Here is an 18,102-nt window from a genome sequence, read left to right on the forward strand (position 1 = left end):
AAAGATAAATGGAACAAAAAATGAATTACACCAAAGTCCCCACCCTGGTCAAGTATAATTTGCATTAGTACAGCTTGGAATATTATATAGTCATAAATTTCCAAACGAAAGCAAGGTGCAAAGAGGGTTAAAAGAAGGCAGTTTGTTTTGTTCACGCAAATATCAACGTGTGACGATCAAAGTGGTCAGTGGAAGACATGCCGTGTCCTGTGGGTGTTTGCAGAAACAATCACTAATTTTTCCACTGCACCAAATTTAAACTTGTTTATTGAGAAAAAGTTGTGACACCCCTTTTAGACTTCCACTGTATGTGATTGTTTCCTCTATCAGAAATGTCATGCGTCATAAGCTCTGACCTATGACTGCTCAATGAGTGTGCTGCAAAGGTAACTTAGTGACATTTGACATCATCAACAGATTCTTTTGAATTCAGTACCAGAAAGCCACAAGCGAAAGAGAGATTTGAGTGGAGACTGAAGTTTGGTTTACTGTTGCCCCACTCACGTAATTACTGGTAGAATGCTTTCCCCTGAACCAGAGGGAGACCCTCTACAGATGACTTGCAGGGGGGCTCCCTATTTGCAAAATACTATGAGGTAATCCACAGCTTCAGTTGAATAACAGTTGACAAATCGCAGGAAAATATTTCACATTGAGATATAGAAAAAAAAAATGTCGCTGCTTTTTTACAGCAAGAAGACGGCAAACACTAGTCGTGATCTTGAGGTTTGAAATATTTGTGTGCAGCATTCTGGATTGGTTTGAATCTTATCTTACGGCGTTCCGCAGGGTTCAATATTAAGCCCTCTACTACTCTTTCTAGTAGTTCCACTAGTGGGTTCCATCTTGAGAAAGTATGGGATTTCCTTCAATCACTATGCTGATGACAGTCAGATTTATGAACCCTCGAAGATGCCCTCTCCAAAAAGCCAGCGCTGTCTGCAACATGTTCCGCATTAAGCAGTCTTCATTTTCACTCATGTGCAGTGACCAACTGACTATGCCACATTCTCAAAAGTGTCTGTTGAGACCGGCACAGTGGTTCAAGGAAATAAAGAGCCACAATGGAAAAGCTTTGCGCGGAAGAGGCTTGATTTGCCCACAAAAAAAAGGGGGGGGGGGGGGGGGGTATCTGAGGAGAGTTTCCACTTTGCAGGGCTTTGTTAATGACGTCTTTTGCAAACGGTCAACTCAAAAGCCAGCATTGTTGTCCTCTTTAGAAAAATCATTGCTTTGCCCAAAGTGGCTTTCTTGAAGTTGATGGATTTTCCTTTCTTGACATGATTCTTGCCTAGTAAACTGTTGAATAACTTTGTGCTTTTGTACTTAGCGGTCAAACAGTCTCCGACAACTGTCATAATGACAGACAGTGTCTTTAAGCCTTTAAGTACCTATTATAGAAGATAATCATGTGTGACAATTGTCTCCTGACAGCTAATTGTAACTTCTGTTCCTACATGTCATCATTCCAAGTAGACAAAACAAAATCATCAGTGCACATCTTCTCACGTTTGCAGGATCGCATTCATGTGACTCCCACACAGATTACGTGCATTGTATGCATTTCTCCGCTTTTGGAACTCTTGTAAGGCTGATGAGTGACAACAGCCGCAACAACGTGTTTAGCGTTTGAGGAACAACGCAAGCATGGTTTGAATTTAGTATGTGCGTGCTCATGGAGGTCTTTCCATCCTCCTGTCTGGAAGGCTAAGGAAGCACTGGCACCGTTTTCCCAAGCTTTTGCCTCTGTGAGACCTTCATGGTATGGAAAGATGACACATGACGTCCATTTCCATTTCTTTCAAAGGGGAACAGAGCCGCAAATGTTTGTTATTGGCTTTAATATGATGGAAATATGTTTTTTTCCATCCTTTTTCCAAGGTTCTTTTAATGTCAGCCAATCAGGAGCTTTGCTAGACAAATCTATTAGTGAACTCACTCACGCACAGTGGCAGCAAAAGAAATATGTTACTAAAAATTCTATTTTGTAGAATTGCTATATTTTCTAATTATTTTCTTATATATGGATGAAATAGGCGGCTCGGTGGCGCACTGGGTAGCACGTCCGCCTCACAGTTAGGAGGGTGCGGGTTCGATTCCACCTCCGGCCCTCCCTGTGCGGAGTTTGCATGTTCTCCCCGAGCCCGCGTGGGTTTTCTCCGGGCACTCCGGTTTCCTCCCACATTCCAAAAACATGCTTGGTAGGCCGATTGATCACTCCAAATTGTCCCTAGGTGTGAGTGCGAGTGCGAATGGTTGTTTGTCTCTGTGTGCCCTGCGATTGGCTGGCAACCGGTTCAGGGTGTCCCCCGCCTACTGCCCGATGCCGGCTGGGATAGGCTCCAGCACGCCCGCGACCCCCGTGGGGACTAAGCGGTTCAGAAAATGGATGGATGGATGGATGGATGAAATAAGGTAGAAACAAGTTATTTGGGTGTGATGAAAGAAGCAAGCCTGATCGTTTAGTTGGTAGTTTCTGTGCTTTTGTGATTATTAAACAAAATTCTCTGAATGCTCTCAATTAGGTGGCACTCAATAAATTCATGAGAGCTCAGTATATTTTTGGATGGTAGTTTGATAACTAAGGATTGCATTACGTTTAAATGTGCATGAAGCATGTGGGAAAAGTAACACTTTGTAAAAAAAAAAATGTTTTAGTTAGAGAATCTGTCTATCGCAGATTTTCACCATGATAAACTGATAGTTTTGATGTCAGAGGTTGTTTCGCCTATACGCTTCACTTGCTGTGTGTACATTTGTGCTGTCTGAGGCCGACCTTCTGTTATTATGGCAACTGAGTAGAACAAACAGAAAAACCTGTGTGGATGATAACGTAACAAGTATTTTTTGCCGACAAAGACGGCAGAGTCTACGCAATTGCGCACTTCATTACGTGCACCTACTAAGAGAGCGGCACGTTTTGAAAAAGAGCAGCTGTGCTTCATTTTGTACGTCTGAAGCCGAGAACGTTCCAAATTGAGTGTCTCGGCCGTGGTGCCGTGCTGAGTGATTGGACGTTAAAGTTGTCCGCCCATCTGTCTGTCAGTCTGTCACCTTACCTCCTGTGTGTCTGTGTTTTTGTGTGGCATACACACATGCACACACAATACTGCAACAAAATAGAGATGGCTTTGGCTCATTAATTTCATTGGTTAATAATTCCATCAACTCGTTTGTTGCGCTACATGTAACAACAGCATGGAAGGAGGTGTTCCAAACAATTAAAAAAATATTTTTCTTAACAACAATATTGAAAAGTTAGCCTTAAAGACACAAAATCTCCGTCTCTCTCTCTCTCTCTCTCTCTCTCTCTCTCTCTCTCTCTCTCTCTCTCTCTCTCTCTCTCTCTCTCTCTCTCTCTGTCTTTCTTTCTCTACACCAGCCTGTACGTCACAAGGGCCATCTGCTAGCTAACGAGGGCAGTTTTTCTACACACACTCCAGGTCCTATTTACGTTTCTGGTGCAATTCTCGTGCAGAGCGCAGTCTATATGTATATTTTAATTTTGACCTATGAAAAGCTTACACTATACTTATTTTACCATGCGTTGTAATATACAGTTATGAGGTTTCAGAAAAAAATATACCTGTTGCAGAACATAACCTCGAATTCATAAATCCCGGAATGTAAACATGGATGCACACAATATTGTGAAGTGACCACCTGTCCCGGGTCTACTAGAATGCTGTCTCAGTTCTGTTGTATTTAACTTTTTGCAAAAATAGTTACATTGATTCAGGTACAATCGTGAGTTGCCTTTCGGCCAAGCAGTTGCGCGTGTGTGAAATTGCCAGCCATTGACCAGGCATTTGTCATAATTTAGAAAGAAACACGTTTGTACATGCTTGTTGCCATGTAAACGTACTTTTAATCATGACTCAGCAGAAAGCCTTGCATGGAGGGCTGGTGAATGCACTCAGTGATATGCTGCGTCTGTCAGTGGCACAGAGTGAATCCGATCTTACTTAGTGAGCAGGCAGTGACCTCTTAAAAACAGAGCGGGGCCAGGCTCCATGTTGCTACTTCAAAACATGGCCTACAGAGCCGGGCTGGCACACAAAGCTATTTTTAGCCACAGGCTCAAAGGGGGAGCTCACATTCCCGGCTGAACTGTGTCACTCTCAAACTTTTTCGTAAAAGAGCACAATGCACTTTTCCCTTCCGGAAAGTACGCAAGTGTGTCAGAAACAAATTGAAGAAACCCCGCAAACTTTAATACACTTTAATGCGCATGTTCAAATTAAAATTGGAGATTTTTTTTTTTTTTAACCCTGCACACAGCCAACTCAGTGGCGTGTGCGCTTGCATAAACACGGCTCCCCGATAAACCTCACTGGATTTTCACACATGACTTATTGACAAGCAGCCTGTGTTAATTAGGCTGACCCGTGCTAGCACACAATGTAACAACAGAATCTCGACAGGCTATTTATTAACCCCCCCGCCCCGTACGACCCTGATTTGAATATGGCAAACTAGCCAAGTTCCTGACAGGCAGATAAGGGGCTGTTTGGAGACATGTACTTCAGATAAAAAGAAATCCTGGGGGGGGGGGGTAAAAGCCAGCGGTGTCATGCTTTGCACTGAGTTGACTGCTAATTGTTAAGTCAACATGTTCTCTTGAGCATCCCAATTAGACTTGTGAAAACACAACACATGTACACAGGATTGAACAACCACAGTAGCACACACAATCTGCTTTTGCTTTTCTGCTATGGACCGTACTATTCATGACGAAACTTATATTCCTCCTTCTGCAACTTTATCCAGATCAAAGCCAGAATTGAATGGATTTACTATAGTCGAAGCTAACAAATGACAAGCGTAGCCCCCTCGTCTGGTGGAGGTAATTAGTCTCCTAATGTCCGCCATAGATCTAATAGAATTGGAGCCTTTAATCTGATGCTTCGCTTATCAGCCCTGTGGGTCTTTCGTAGTCAATAAAGTCCTGCCTCTCAGTCTGTGGCCACGCTGACAGATGAAACCCTATCACTGTAATCAAACACCAAGGATTTAGCTCACAGAACATAAAGTGATGCTGACGAGTATTGTTTTACATCATGGGGTATGGCTTTGCCTCGCATGTCACATGATGTAATTGAATCCCCGAGCGGTGTCTTGTTTTAGACGTGGACGCTTGCTGTAATCTATGCAACCACTTGTTATGAATGGCCTTGACTATCTCGCAAAGATTCATCTGGAAAGCAGCTGAACTCTTATGTGCATGCTCTTCAACCTGACTATGATGCATGCCAATTTCCGCCGAGAATCAACCGGTTGTTGTGTCTCCATTTTTGCAATTACTGGCACAAAACCATATTTGAACTCCAATCTGTTAGTTTACACTTTAGTAAATATCATTTGAATATCTTACCATCATCCAGCGTGATGTCTTGTAGGCCTATCGTGCGGAAGGTGGGCTCCCTGTCCTCCGGCTCTTCTTTAATGTTCAGCCTCTCGACTTCTGATGTGAAAGGCCCCTGGGGGGGACTTAGCGGGTGCACTAAAGGCCCCGTAGCGGTCGGGGACAAGCCGGCCATGACTGGGCTAGCCGCCTGAGGAGAAGGTTGTCCTGAGTGCGGATGCTGCAAGGGGCCCAAGGGACTGTTACCTGGCGAAGAGGAAGTGGGAGACTGGTAGGGCAGTGAGTGGAGCTGAGGGGATGAAGGCCCCGATTGGGCCGATGGGATCATATGCGGAGGAGGGGCAGTGGACGGCGTGGGGCAGGAGGCTGAGCGTTGACTCACTGGGTGGTAGGCCATGGCTCGTTGCAGCTGGGAAGTGTGGGGCCCCACGAGTGGGTGGCCAGTAGGTGAGGACACCTGAGTGGGATTCGGGGAGCAGTGGTAGCCTCCGAGCGTGTGAAGGTGAGGGGATGAGGGGGCCAGGAGTGGTTGGTGGCTCTGCGGGGAACCCGCGATTGGGCCCGACGACACGGGCGTCGACGGGGACGAGCAGGGGGAGGATGAATACACCATCCCCATGCTCATTGGGTGTGACACCGCACCGGGACTCTGCTGGAAAGGCATCCTGTCGTAGCTCTGAGGAGAAAAGCTGGATTGACCGTTGAAGGACAGGTTATGAGCGTGACTCTGGTTGCGCTGCATGGGCTGGTAAGTGGCCCGAGAGGGCGAGGAGGAGGCAGGAAGGGGAACAGGAGAGGAGCTCGGATGGAACGGCATGTGGCAGTCGGCGGGGGCGTGGTGCAAACCGCGACCCTGGAGGTGAGGCAGGTGCTGGAAGGACGGGGAGCCCAGTGTGGGGCAGGGAGACTGCAGGGGCAGCAGGACGGGTCCCGAGCTCGAGGCCAGGCCGTGCGGGGAGGTGGACAGAAGGTTATCCGATGGGTGGCCCTGATCGGGGGAAGGCAGCTGAGGGCGCACCAGGCTGGCAGTGTGTGTCAGAGGCATGGACATGGCAGGTACAGCCGGATGGTCCAGCTCATCCCGGTGCTCCTGCTTCACCATCACTGAAGATTAGGAGAAAGAAGGAGATAGTGTACATCCATCAAGTCGGTACTTTTAAAGCTGCAATGATCATTTTTCAGAAATGCAGAGACAGTGTACATATGTCTTTCCAAAGTGTTCCTACTAAGTTGGACAGACAGAAAAATTCAAATTTAAATAAAAGCCACATTTTCCATTTACACAATGAACAGGCGAGTTATTAGTATTTTCATTCAGCTCAGACTCAGAGGGCGAGCATATGCTGCCGGTCAGTCTGGACGGCATCACGTGAAATGCTGTGTGACAGGCTGAATGCCCGAATGCCCCCCAGCACGGACCAGAGCAATAGAACAAACGAGTTCATTGATCTCACGCCCTCGACTCACCCCATCAAGCCTCTGGGATGGAGGGACGAGTGGTTTAAAAAAAAAAACAAAGCTATCGTCCCGACGCATCTACAGACATCTAAACTAAAAGGAATAATTAATCTGATGTTGACGTGAAAAGACTTTTTCTACAACAGGATATATTTATTTTTTCTAATAGTACATTTCCTTTCTTGTGTAACTTTATCAAACAGACTAAACAACAAGACAGGAAACATGACCTATTAGACAGGAAACATGACTTATTAGAAGACCACCACCCCCTGCACCCACACGCACACACACAAACACACACAATAAAGCAGGTGGTGTCTGCGGTGCCTCTGATGGTGTCAGCAAACCTGCTTTTGCGAGCAAACAGAGCAGGGTTTACTCTGCTCTGCTGTCATTGGCTGCCCCGAACTGTCAAAAGAGAACAGGAACAGGAACTGCCTGAGTGGGCGTGCTCGCAAATAGAGAGAGCAGGTGGGTGGAGGGGCGCGATGTCGTGTATAGTCGCACATACACACACCGGGAGACACTCAAATGTTGGCATTAGAGTCTCAGGAGTCTCCGCCCACCACATTGAGCGGAAAAAGACTGAGGATGAAAAGAGGCTTTGGAGTTAGAGAAGGTTTGACAAAATCAACAGCGAGCAGGTGTTTGTGTCATTGTGGTACTTCAATGCGTCACAGTCAGGTTCAAAATGGTTTAGTGATACAATAGTGTGCTGCCGTCTTAAATGTACTCTAGAACTTTTAGGGTGGGACGAAACAGGAAGCCACAAACAAAAAGGATTGCATCATGTCTGTGCAGAAATGTAATTGTTCAAGAGCATAAAAAAAATATCTGAAAATAAAGATAATATTTTTTAAGTTTACCTGAAAGGTAGGTGAAGCGTTGGGATTGGCTCCTTTTTCGTTTTCCATTGCAGACATAAAACTGCACTTGCACAGCCGAGCTCACCGTCTTACTGTGGTAGGGAGGGACTTCCACGACAATACACGACTGTGGGGGGAAAAGCAAAACAATGCACATTATTTCAACTCACTTTATGTACTTGGTAACAAAAACTCGGTACAGTGAAACTTCAATTTTGGTGGTTCAACCAATAGCAAATTTTGGTGCACCTCAATTCGTCAGTGTTCAGTGACATGATCCCCATCAGTAGTCATGTGGATGGATGACTGCGGGTAAATATTGCTTCTTTTTAGTCATGGTTAGCATTCTTACAACTTTTATCTTGGGACCTTTCTACTTTCCTTTTTGTTCCCCTTCCAGAGCAGATGATCAGCCGGTATTATGTAAACTTTTGATTTGACTTTGACCAGTCCATTCTCTTGTTACAAGAAGTAGCGCTTGAGTGTCAACCGCTACATTAGTTTTTCGCATTAGCTAACAACTGGAGACTGATTAGCTGCCAATGCTTGTCTCTAGTAATCTAAAGGAAGAGTTTAATGTATGTTTTACTTTTACAATTTACATTACATTACCGGTTGATGTGTATACAGTGTGACAGTGAGTCTAAACATATGTGGGATATGGATTACCTCCCCACATTTGTCTTTACCATTTTAAGATTCTGCTTTTGTGTGTGAAATAGTTTGTATCGATGCTTTAAAACTGTTAAATTAATTTTTAAAAATAATTCTGAATTTCTGCTTAACAGAAAATATTTGTATGGAAATGCAGATTGCGTTCCACTCGATTTACGGTCACAAAAAGACTACTCACGCCTTGAGTTTGCTCCCGAATGATTTTGGCTTCCACTTCCCACTGTGGCCGCCCATCTAGAAGACAGTTATGAAAAAAGAGGGGAGAAAAATTTTACTTTTACCATCTGCACAATCGAATGGGTCAAGGGACCACACAATTTGTTATTGATGTGTCCTTTTAGAGTCCACGTGTAGAAAATCTGAGTGGTGACGACTCGATTCACAATCAAATGTCCAAATAATCCTCCTATTTGTCTTGCCTGGCTGACATTTTAAAGAGCACAGTGGAATCACAGTATTTATTTAAACTGCTGAAAAACATCCTTTGCCGTTTTCCTATGATGGATTTAATTATTTGGCTAGACATGGTAGGGAACACTGACAGGCCCCTGTGGTTGGAAGACACTGCAGCCATTGACTCAAAGTTTATTTGATTTGCTATGTTAGTACAGAATGTAGATTCGAGCGACATTATTTGAAGGCCACATTTTAATGATGTTACCGCAGTCTGCACCTGCGTAGCGTCTTCCCCAAAACACCAAAGGGATCCTTCATAATTCCCGAAACAGCACGGAGGGTGAGGCTTTGTGGACCTTGAGTCTACTCTCTAATCTCAGGAACATTTTAGGCTTTTCAATTTTCTGTAGCTTTAAAGCTAACCTTACCCTAATTGTAATCGAAGATAAGAACCAATGCATTGGATGTGGTAATGCAATAGACAGTCACGTATCCACTGAGAGAAACATTTTCGTTCCAGATGAAGAAATGACCTTGAATGTCTTGGCAGCTGACAGCAGTGCATTATTGCTTCACGTCTTGTTGACATTCAACAGGCTGGAGCAAGGGCCCCACATGCTCCGTCAGACGACAAGCACCAACAAGAAGCTCATACCTAGCTAAGAAAATGACTCGGATCGGGCAGATGCGACTTCTGTGCCAGATGATCAAATAACTAAAGTTTGTCTTTTACTAAAGAGAAAAAAAGGTGAAAAACGAGTGAGTGTGTCTGTCTGTCACCGCTCAGCAGTCGCTGCTTAGTCTCATTTATAAACACTTCCATCCTTGTAAAGTTGATATATTTTATTTAGTCTTAGCTTGAATGTCTGATGAAGTGTGGTTATTTTACGATTCTATTCTAAAGAAATACTAAAGACGTGTGTACGCAAATAGTAGAAGAATTTTATGAATTGTTTATCAGTGCTATCCAATGAGGAAAATATTTTATTGCTAATCTGCAACAGGTGAAATAAGGACACTAGACTTTTCTTGTTTGTTTTAAAAACATGTCAGATTTTATCTAAAAGGCTGATGGGGTTGTGTTGACTCCTCAAAGTCTTGGGCTGGATTTGGTACAAGATCCACCAAAGTCCTGATCTGGGACTCAACTCTCAAAGTCTTGGCCTAGATTTTGTCTCAAGCCCCTCAGTCTTTGTCTGGATGTGGTCTCAATTGATCCAAGTCTTAGCCTGAGTTCCACAAAGTCTAGAATCTTCTCAACTTTTCAAGTCTTGGTCTGGACTTAGTCTTGACTTCTCAAAGTATTCGTCTGAATTTGTTCTGAAATCATCAGTCTTGACTAAAGATTTACAAACGAAATGTCTAATTTTCCCTAGTTAGATCACATGTGCCTCGAGGCAAGAGATCAGTGTCAGACAGACTCAAGCCATTTAAGGTACCATCCTATAATCACACAACTTCTGTTGTTTTTCAGTTAAGGAAAATGGAAAAATATCAGTCACTGCCTTCCATTCTTTCTTATTTCTTCCATTACGACAATTACTCCAATCAGGGCCTTTCTGAACTAAAGCGGGCAGATTAGTAGAGATGAGGGGGTTCGTTTAAACAATCCCCAATCATCACCATCATCATCGTCATGTTCCATTCCCTGTTGGCTCATAGTCATTCTACCTTCTTTAACAGTCCACTACCCAGTTTTCTCTCCTCTCTGAGGTTTCCCTTTTCTTCTGTGTTTTGGACTTGACCGTTCAATCACACTGCATATCTACGCCATGCTTCACCGCATAGCCCTCAAAGAGCTGAAGACATTCCTGTGTGCCTTATTTCTCTCAGAGATCTTTAAAAGGGTCTCCCACTCACACGACTTTACTTTCTGTCTGTAACGTGTGAACTTGATTTTAACACAGCAGAACTATAGTAATTGGGGCAGGCAGCGACTGGCTCAGTGAACGCTCTATTTACTTGTTCTCTTTAGAGAACAGAAGTGAATTGATCTTTTTATTTCTAAAAGCTGTGTTTCAGCACTCAAAAAAAAAACAAAAAAGTAACAACAAAGCTCTTACCAGGGCCTTTCTCTAAAAAGATGACTTTGGACTCTGGAAAAAAGTTGCTCCCAGTGATGGCCATCTCCTCTCCCCCACTGACCAGACAACTGGTCAGACTGGATTTGTCAACCTGGGGCAGCTCTTGAGCCGAACGCTGGGCTGGGCGAGACGCAGCAGAGGTTGCAGACAAAAGAGAGTTTACTAAGTCATCGTTGTTCACGTATACACAGGAAAATTTTGACATTTCAGAAGTATATTTACATTTTCACCAAAAGAAAAGGTGGCTTACGTCAGTGAGAGAAACGTGATTGATAGTGTGTGTGTGTGTGTGTGTGTGTTTACGACTCACAGCATTCTACAGGAATGGAGGAAGCCTGCAGCGACAGAACCTTCCCGTTCGGCTGAGGGATGTGAACCCGGAACACCACGCGTACCCTTGTGTTCTTTCTTCCTATGTCCGTTTCCCCCTTCCGTAGCTCAATGTCTGAGTTCCGTAGCTTAAGGATGCCCGCGCAGTCGATACTGTGGGAAGAGGAAGGGAAAGCAGTTGGAAGTAAATTGTGAAATCCGGAAAAAAAAAAATACAAGCACGGCAGGGTTTTGGAAGAATTATGTTCAATTTAGAATGTAAAATGAGTGGGAAAGTCCAGACCACATCCTTTCCATTTAAATCCAGTGTAAACAAATGAAGCAGGGCCTTACGCAAATATTGTCCTGATGCTGAATCTTAAATAGTCACATAAAGTTTATTTCTCTACTCTTTTGCTATTCACCACCTTATGTTGGTTTAAATTAAAAATACATAAAAACTCACATTGGAAGAAGCCCATAAACAGGGTTGGACTTCCCTCACGGCGGGAGCTCGTAAATGAAAAATGCAGCCTGGAAGAAGTACTTGTGACATGTACCTGGCGGACATGTTGTTTTCAGGCAGGAGAGGAATTTCAAGAACTTTCGTGCTGGTGATCACAATCTCCTGGCTGGCTGTGGCCACCGTTTTCCCGGTGATGCGGTGCACTTGGTAAAAAGCGTGCGGCCTCAGGTAACGGTCATCCGCTGTTCCGATGAACATCTGCAGGTTGACAGGCTTCTCGTTGTAGCCAACCAGCTGAAACATGACAGAAAGTGGAATCAAACTCGGGAGTGCAGATCCAGATGTAAGGAGTGAACAAAGAAACAGTCAGCAGTCAGACTTTTGTTTGGGAGGGATTTCAAATGGCGGCTCAAGGTTGCTATAGTTTTGGCAAAGGCACCGAAGATTCATCTGGCATTTTGACGTTCTAACTGATGATTCACTTAATAGGCCTCAATGTTTTTTCCAATTCCACACCTGGCCCAGGAGACGGTAATGCCTCACACCTAGTTGTTCCCCAGAAGTTTACCTGGCGTGACTGTGGTAAAGCAGAGTATGACATTAAGAAATACAGGCAATCTCGGTACCATAATAGAATTCACACCTTTTACATGACTCATGACTGTTTGAAAAGAACCATAGTGTGTACTGACTAATTGAATACTAATTAAAGGGAACTAAGGATTTATTGTCAAGTACCTCTCAGGGTACCGGCTCAGAGACAAGCCATGGTTACCCAAAGAGTAGAGTGTGTCTAAAGTCCATTCATAGTTGAAATGAGTATGACAAGGAGAGAAAATTGCCAGTAATAACGTTGTCGGCCTTTTCAAATCTCGTGTTTAACGCCTGCCAACCGTGTTGGCTTTGCACACCCGCCAAACAGCTGCTTTCTCCATTTGTCCTGAGAGTTGGCACACTGGTTTCCACTCAAGAAGACAGGTGAGATATTTGATGGCGGAAAGTGTTGCGTGTCTGGTAGAGTCGAGGGCAAGATGGAAATGAGAGTTGGACCTTATTCTGAAACAATCCCACTACTGTTGTAAATGTTGTGCTTGGCAGACTCGGTGACGGCGGGATGGCACCCCCGCTCACATTTGCACGCCCTGTCCTGCCCTCGTAGCCCCCGCCAACCAAACCCCAGTTTAGATGGAGGGCAGCTCTTCGAGGCGAGAGGAGAACAAGGTCTTTCAGTGTTGTTTTCACCCTGCGAACTGCCAAGCCTCAACCGAGCTACAGCTGGTTACTGACCCCATCTTCTTCTGAGCTTTGCGTCACACGCCACCGCGTCAACGCTCCGTCCAATACTGTGGTAACAGGAGGGATTTGTCACATGCTGTTCCAAAACCAACCTGAGTGAAAAGGCTTGTGTGAATAGTCACGACCATGCCTTGGATTACATTGACTTGTGTGAATACAACAAGCTTAATCAAAAGGCAAATCATTACTTATCACAACCAAAGTACCAGAATTATAATTCAAAGGTACGCCCTAAAAAACTGTTATTGTCGTTGTCCCCATTAAGCACCTTTTTCCACTCAGCTTGCCCTGGCGCTACTGGCTACGTACGTCACTTTTATTGGCAATTGGTGGTACTACCAGTCTAAACCATATGGGTGGTATAAACCACTTCTGGTCACTCACAGCTAAACCCAGAAATGAGAAAAATAAACACAGATGCTAACGTTAGCATACCCTGCTGCTCTGCCGTTGGTTTTTGGCACTGCAGTGCCCAACTCCTTCGTCAACATTTTACTGCGTTCCATTTTCTTGCTGCCCTCAGTATCTCCTAGGATATAATTTGTCTACTAATGCCGAAAAGATGAGTAGAACTGAACCAAGCTAGTCCTGTGAAAATACCGTGTAACTAATCTTATACTCCCCAACTATTTGCATTGAATCTTGAGACTGATACAGTATGTTCTACAACTGTCCTCTCTTGGGATTCACATGCTATTTGTGAGTGAATCCCTCAAATTTATCATGGCCTTTAAAAGACATTAATGACCACAACCAGATAATATAATGCAAACCACGCAGTGACGTTATCTGTATTTCAAAGCGTAGACATTTCAAGGGTTATTTGCAGTAATATCTGGATATTGCTCAACAAGAAATACAGCCCGAAACCTCTGTTGATACTTTTTAGGCGCCACTTAAATCCATTAATTTGCTCAAAGTGTTTCGATTTCAGCTACAACTTTCCATGCCCTCGGTTGGAAAGCAAAGACCGGAGAGATGTTTATACAGAGTTTGTGTACTTCACCAGATCTTTTCATTGCGTTCCGCAATGGAAGCATGACGGGATAAATATGACCGACTACTTATTTATGTGCGTGCTGAGTTGAAACTAGAGCTTAGAATCTGACACCAGAGAATTAACTTCTGGTGCAGCATATATTGAAGAGAATCCCACTCCCTGTTGTAAAATACAGTATCTGGCACTTGAAATGTATTCGGAAGGAAGTTATACGAAGGAGCAGCATGTGGCCTCCATAATAACCAGTAATGGGCTCATCTTTGGCAACCGCATAAGATCTTAAGGACCACATGAAAGCATAAATCATGCTAGTAACAAGCTAACAGGTCATTATGCACCCCAGTCTGAATGGTCCACGAATGTAAATGACATGATTTTTGAATTCGGAAAACCACACGCTCGCACTTGCTTTGCCCAGATGGTCAGCGCTTGCTCACAAAGGATTTATCAGCAGCAGCAGCACATGTGCCGCAGATAATATAAAACGAGTTAAGAGTTGCATGTGGAAAGACAAGAAACCTCACCAAAACTGATTAAGTTCAACATCATGTGATGCTTTGCCACATGCCGCAGTTGTTTTTTCCACTGCTGTGCCCGTTAAATCATCAACTGATCATTTTGAAGCCCCCTTGAAATTGCCTCTTCTAAATCGCCCTCTTAATGGCTTTGCAATATTTAAGGTGAATCTTTTTCAGGTCAATTTCACAGATGTCACTACAGGTGGCTTTTTTTGGAAATGCCAAACCTTAAGTCAGCTTCATAAAGCAACATAATGAAATAGGCAAGTCCATTAAGAGTAGAACGAACTACAAGTCAAGCCATGTCTGAAAAAATGAAAGGAAGTCTGCCACTTGGGTAAATCGACCATTTTCAATACCTTTTGGCTTAGTACTTCAATGACTAACTTGACAGTTTGTCTAATTGCAACTAAGTTGGATGAATGACAATGAAACACAAAACTTGAATATACTAAACTGACTCGCAGCTTCATAAAACTCCGTATATCCGTCTGAAATATTGCGCTAGTCAGGTTTGGAATTCCGCTAAATGGATTCATTATGTCCTCAGGCTACAGTTTCAATTGTAATGGCTGTAAGGGTTGCAAGGCCCATTCGTCACTCCTTGAAGCTTTAATTCATGTCGTTATGAATTGGTCTGACGTGTTGACAAAAACACAAGCCAGTTTTTGTTTTTTCAAACAAGCAGGAAACCGTGATAAGAGGGCAAAAAAAAATTATGTTGCAATGACGCTTGAAAATCACCACACAGACAAACTATTACAGTCGTTTATTCAAATATCCAACCGTTTCTAAAAAGCTGATTATTTTTAATTTACTTTCGCTTTGATTTGCAAATTTGATTATTTTCAATTTACCCTCGCTTTGATTTAAAAAATTAAAATTAGTTCTGAAAGGGCGCTTGAAATATCCACAAAAGTGTCTCTGTTAACATAAAATAAACACATGAGCCATAAAAGGAGGGTTGCTGGAAGAATAACATTTACTTTAAAAACAAGAGCTGAAGCGCGGTTGCGTCGCTCATAAGGGTAAACGCTACACAGTGCGTGGTTCTGGGAAAAAAAAGTTGCGCTTATTTCCAAAGACAAGAAGTATGAATAAGTCACATAACTTGATTTTTCTTCAAAACTTACAAATTTGTAGTCTATTATGTTCCCCTGTTATGCACCACCATTGATGAACTGGTGACCAGCGACAAATTTCAAGCATAGAGACGGTCTCGAACTGGATTGGCTGTCAAAGTATAAACAGTACTAAAAAAAAAATACAAATTGTTGCACCATGTTGAGCTACATTCTGGTGTGTTTCTGCATCTCTCAAATTGAGACAGCCTGTAAATGACATCAAACGGGGTAAAGACACTCCGCTACGTCTTTTATGACACGGACTATTTTAGTACAAACATTTGCCTTCAGATATTTATGCGCCAAATGGAAAATCAACCCTAGTTTGGACTTGGCCCGTGTTAATTTTAGACCTTGTGCAAGTCATCTGCTACTAGCGCTCCGGCTTGAACACAATGTGTTTATGCAACAACAAAAGAGGAATGGTGGCTTCTTTGTAGAAGGGTAAAAAGAGAACTCCTGCTTCAGGATGTATCTCGACAACACAAAACAAAAAAAAAAAAACACCACATGCACTCTTGACTTGTCTCACATTCCGGAGTCACCTCCTAAATCTGTGCTAAGTGTGAAATACCGCACGAGCGTGGTCTTTGCAGCAAACCGTACGGACTTTGCTGGCTGGTCAGCAAGAAAATGGATCTTAAAAAAAAAAAAAAAGATCACTTCTGTATTAAACGCCATTAAGCAACTGTAAAGGCTGCTGCCTCTGAGTAGACTGGATTTGGGCTGGGGATGAACTCTCTCCCCTAAAATAAAATAGCTGGATACAGTTACATATTCAGCTCCCACAAAATTTATTTTTGGCCTTCATCTGTTCCACTAGTCCAGTAATAAGGGCAACAAGCTCAGGGGCAAAAACATCCTCCAGCACTGCTTGTAAACATGATATTGTACACGCAGCCAAGATGTGTTCAAGGTAATACCTGGCCAAAAGACAAATTGGCTATACGCTCTTGAAAGGTCATATCATTTGGAATTCAAATTGAATCAGCATACGTATATGACTTCATCTGCTATCCCGATTTTGCTTGGTGACTCTTGTCACAAGTCAGCGTCCACCTCGGCTCAGACCGTAACTCGACACTTTCTTACATCCAGCGCCTGACTCTGCTAAATGTTTCCCTGTGTTGCTGTACCGTTGCCATGGTGAGACTTTTTGTGTATGCAATCGAGTATGCGCGTGTGCGTATGTATGTGAGTGAGCGAGGGGCTTCTTACGCACATAAGCTGCCGCTCTTCAAATTCAACTAGAGAGGAGAACGAGGGGGGGGTGGAGCCATTTGACTTTGGTGTAAATTCAGGGGTTAATAGTCGGGTCATTTTTTTAGCAGGCTGCAGTCTGTCAAGCGAGACTTTCGCAAGACACGGGAGACTTCCTGTGAATAATTTTGCTTGTGTATTTTGGTGTTTTTTTTTGCCAACACTTAAGTGTTTGAGTCATGGCAAAGATGAAAGTATGAAGATAACCATAAAAGCAGACGTTTTACTTTTTGTGACCTACAAAAGGGTCGAGCCTCTGACTGACTATGATATGAGCAGTACAACATATATACAATATTTTTTTTTTAAATTCCTGCAAATAAGCTCACAATAAGATCGCTTTGCAAAACATCTCCCAGTTCCTCCCCTTTATATTAACAGCTTTACTTTAATTCAGTTTTACTTAGTTGGAGCACTTCTGCCTCACAGTTTCAAGGCTTGAAATTGGAATCTCGCTTCAGACCTTCCTTTTGTGGAGTTTGCATATACCACAGTTCTTTAGTTAGTATTACACTGCAGCTAACAATAACATCTTTAAATTTGTATGACAATTAGGACTTTTATAATGTTACTTAAAACATTAACTGTACAGTAAATCGAAATTGAATAATGCCAAAAGTTGGAGGGTTTGCTTCCTAATATGGAGGGAACTTGTTTAAAAAGCTGCTCTTTTATCTATGTCAGTTTTTTATTTTATTTTTCAGTCACGCATATGTACTGCGTTGATCTCAAAGGCTCGCTGTTTGCCCAGCACGCCAGGGAGGGCAGCGGGAGCCAGGGGGCCAGTTGACTGTTTGTTTAAACAAGGTCAATACATGTGCACACACGCGCACAAGCATTTACTGTATACTGCATCAGAGCTGTATATGGCCTTGGAGGACGGCTCTGCGCTCACTCCTTCCTGTACTACCCCCCCCCCCCCCCCTCCATTCTATCCTCCCCCGACCTTTCTATGAAACTCATACTCCTTGTGACTTTACTCCTCGCTGTGCGCTAAGCCTGATTACGACCAATGACTCCCGCCCTGGTTACATCAAAAAAGGGCCGGTGGCAAAGCGACAGCAGCTTCAAGTGAAAAGCTTTGAATTGTTGTTGTCTGCACACCACTTATGGCAACCGGTCTATTTAGAGAGCCGGCACGTAGAAATAAACAGAGTGCAAAATATAAAAGGGGGTTGAGAGAAGACGAGCAATCAAAACAATAAATCAGAATCAGCTAGAATAGTTGGAGGCATTCACGGTCAAAGTGAACAGATGTATGAACTCTTGATTTCATTGCCAA

The 18,102-nt window shown here is 43.4% G+C and overlaps 1 protein-coding gene across 2 annotated transcripts in view; it reads right to left on the minus strand.

Moving 5' to 3' along the window:
- The window catches only part of nfatc3a (nuclear factor of activated T cells 3a), a 37,986-nt gene that overhangs the window by 3,068 nt on the left and 16,816 nt on the right, over positions 1-18,102 (minus strand). For both annotated transcript variants that reach the window (XM_049718790.2, XM_049718791.2), the window contains exons 4-9: positions 11,717-11,916; positions 11,158-11,330; positions 10,827-10,967; positions 8,546-8,601; positions 7,693-7,819; positions 5,375-6,469 (exon numbers count right to left, since the gene is read on the minus strand). In XM_049718790.2, the coding sequence (XP_049574747.1) occupies positions 5,375-6,469; positions 7,693-7,819; positions 8,546-8,601; positions 10,827-10,967; positions 11,158-11,330; positions 11,717-11,916 (1,792 nt within the window). The remainder of the gene's footprint in view (positions 1-5,374; positions 6,470-7,692; positions 7,820-8,545; positions 8,602-10,826; positions 10,968-11,157; positions 11,331-11,716; positions 11,917-18,102) is intronic.

The sequence above is a fragment of the Syngnathus scovelli genome, chromosome 4 (genome assembly GCF_024217435.2).
Source record: "Syngnathus scovelli strain Florida chromosome 4, RoL_Ssco_1.2, whole genome shotgun sequence".
Lineage (NCBI taxonomy): Eukaryota > Metazoa > Chordata > Actinopteri > Syngnathiformes > Syngnathidae > Syngnathus > Syngnathus scovelli.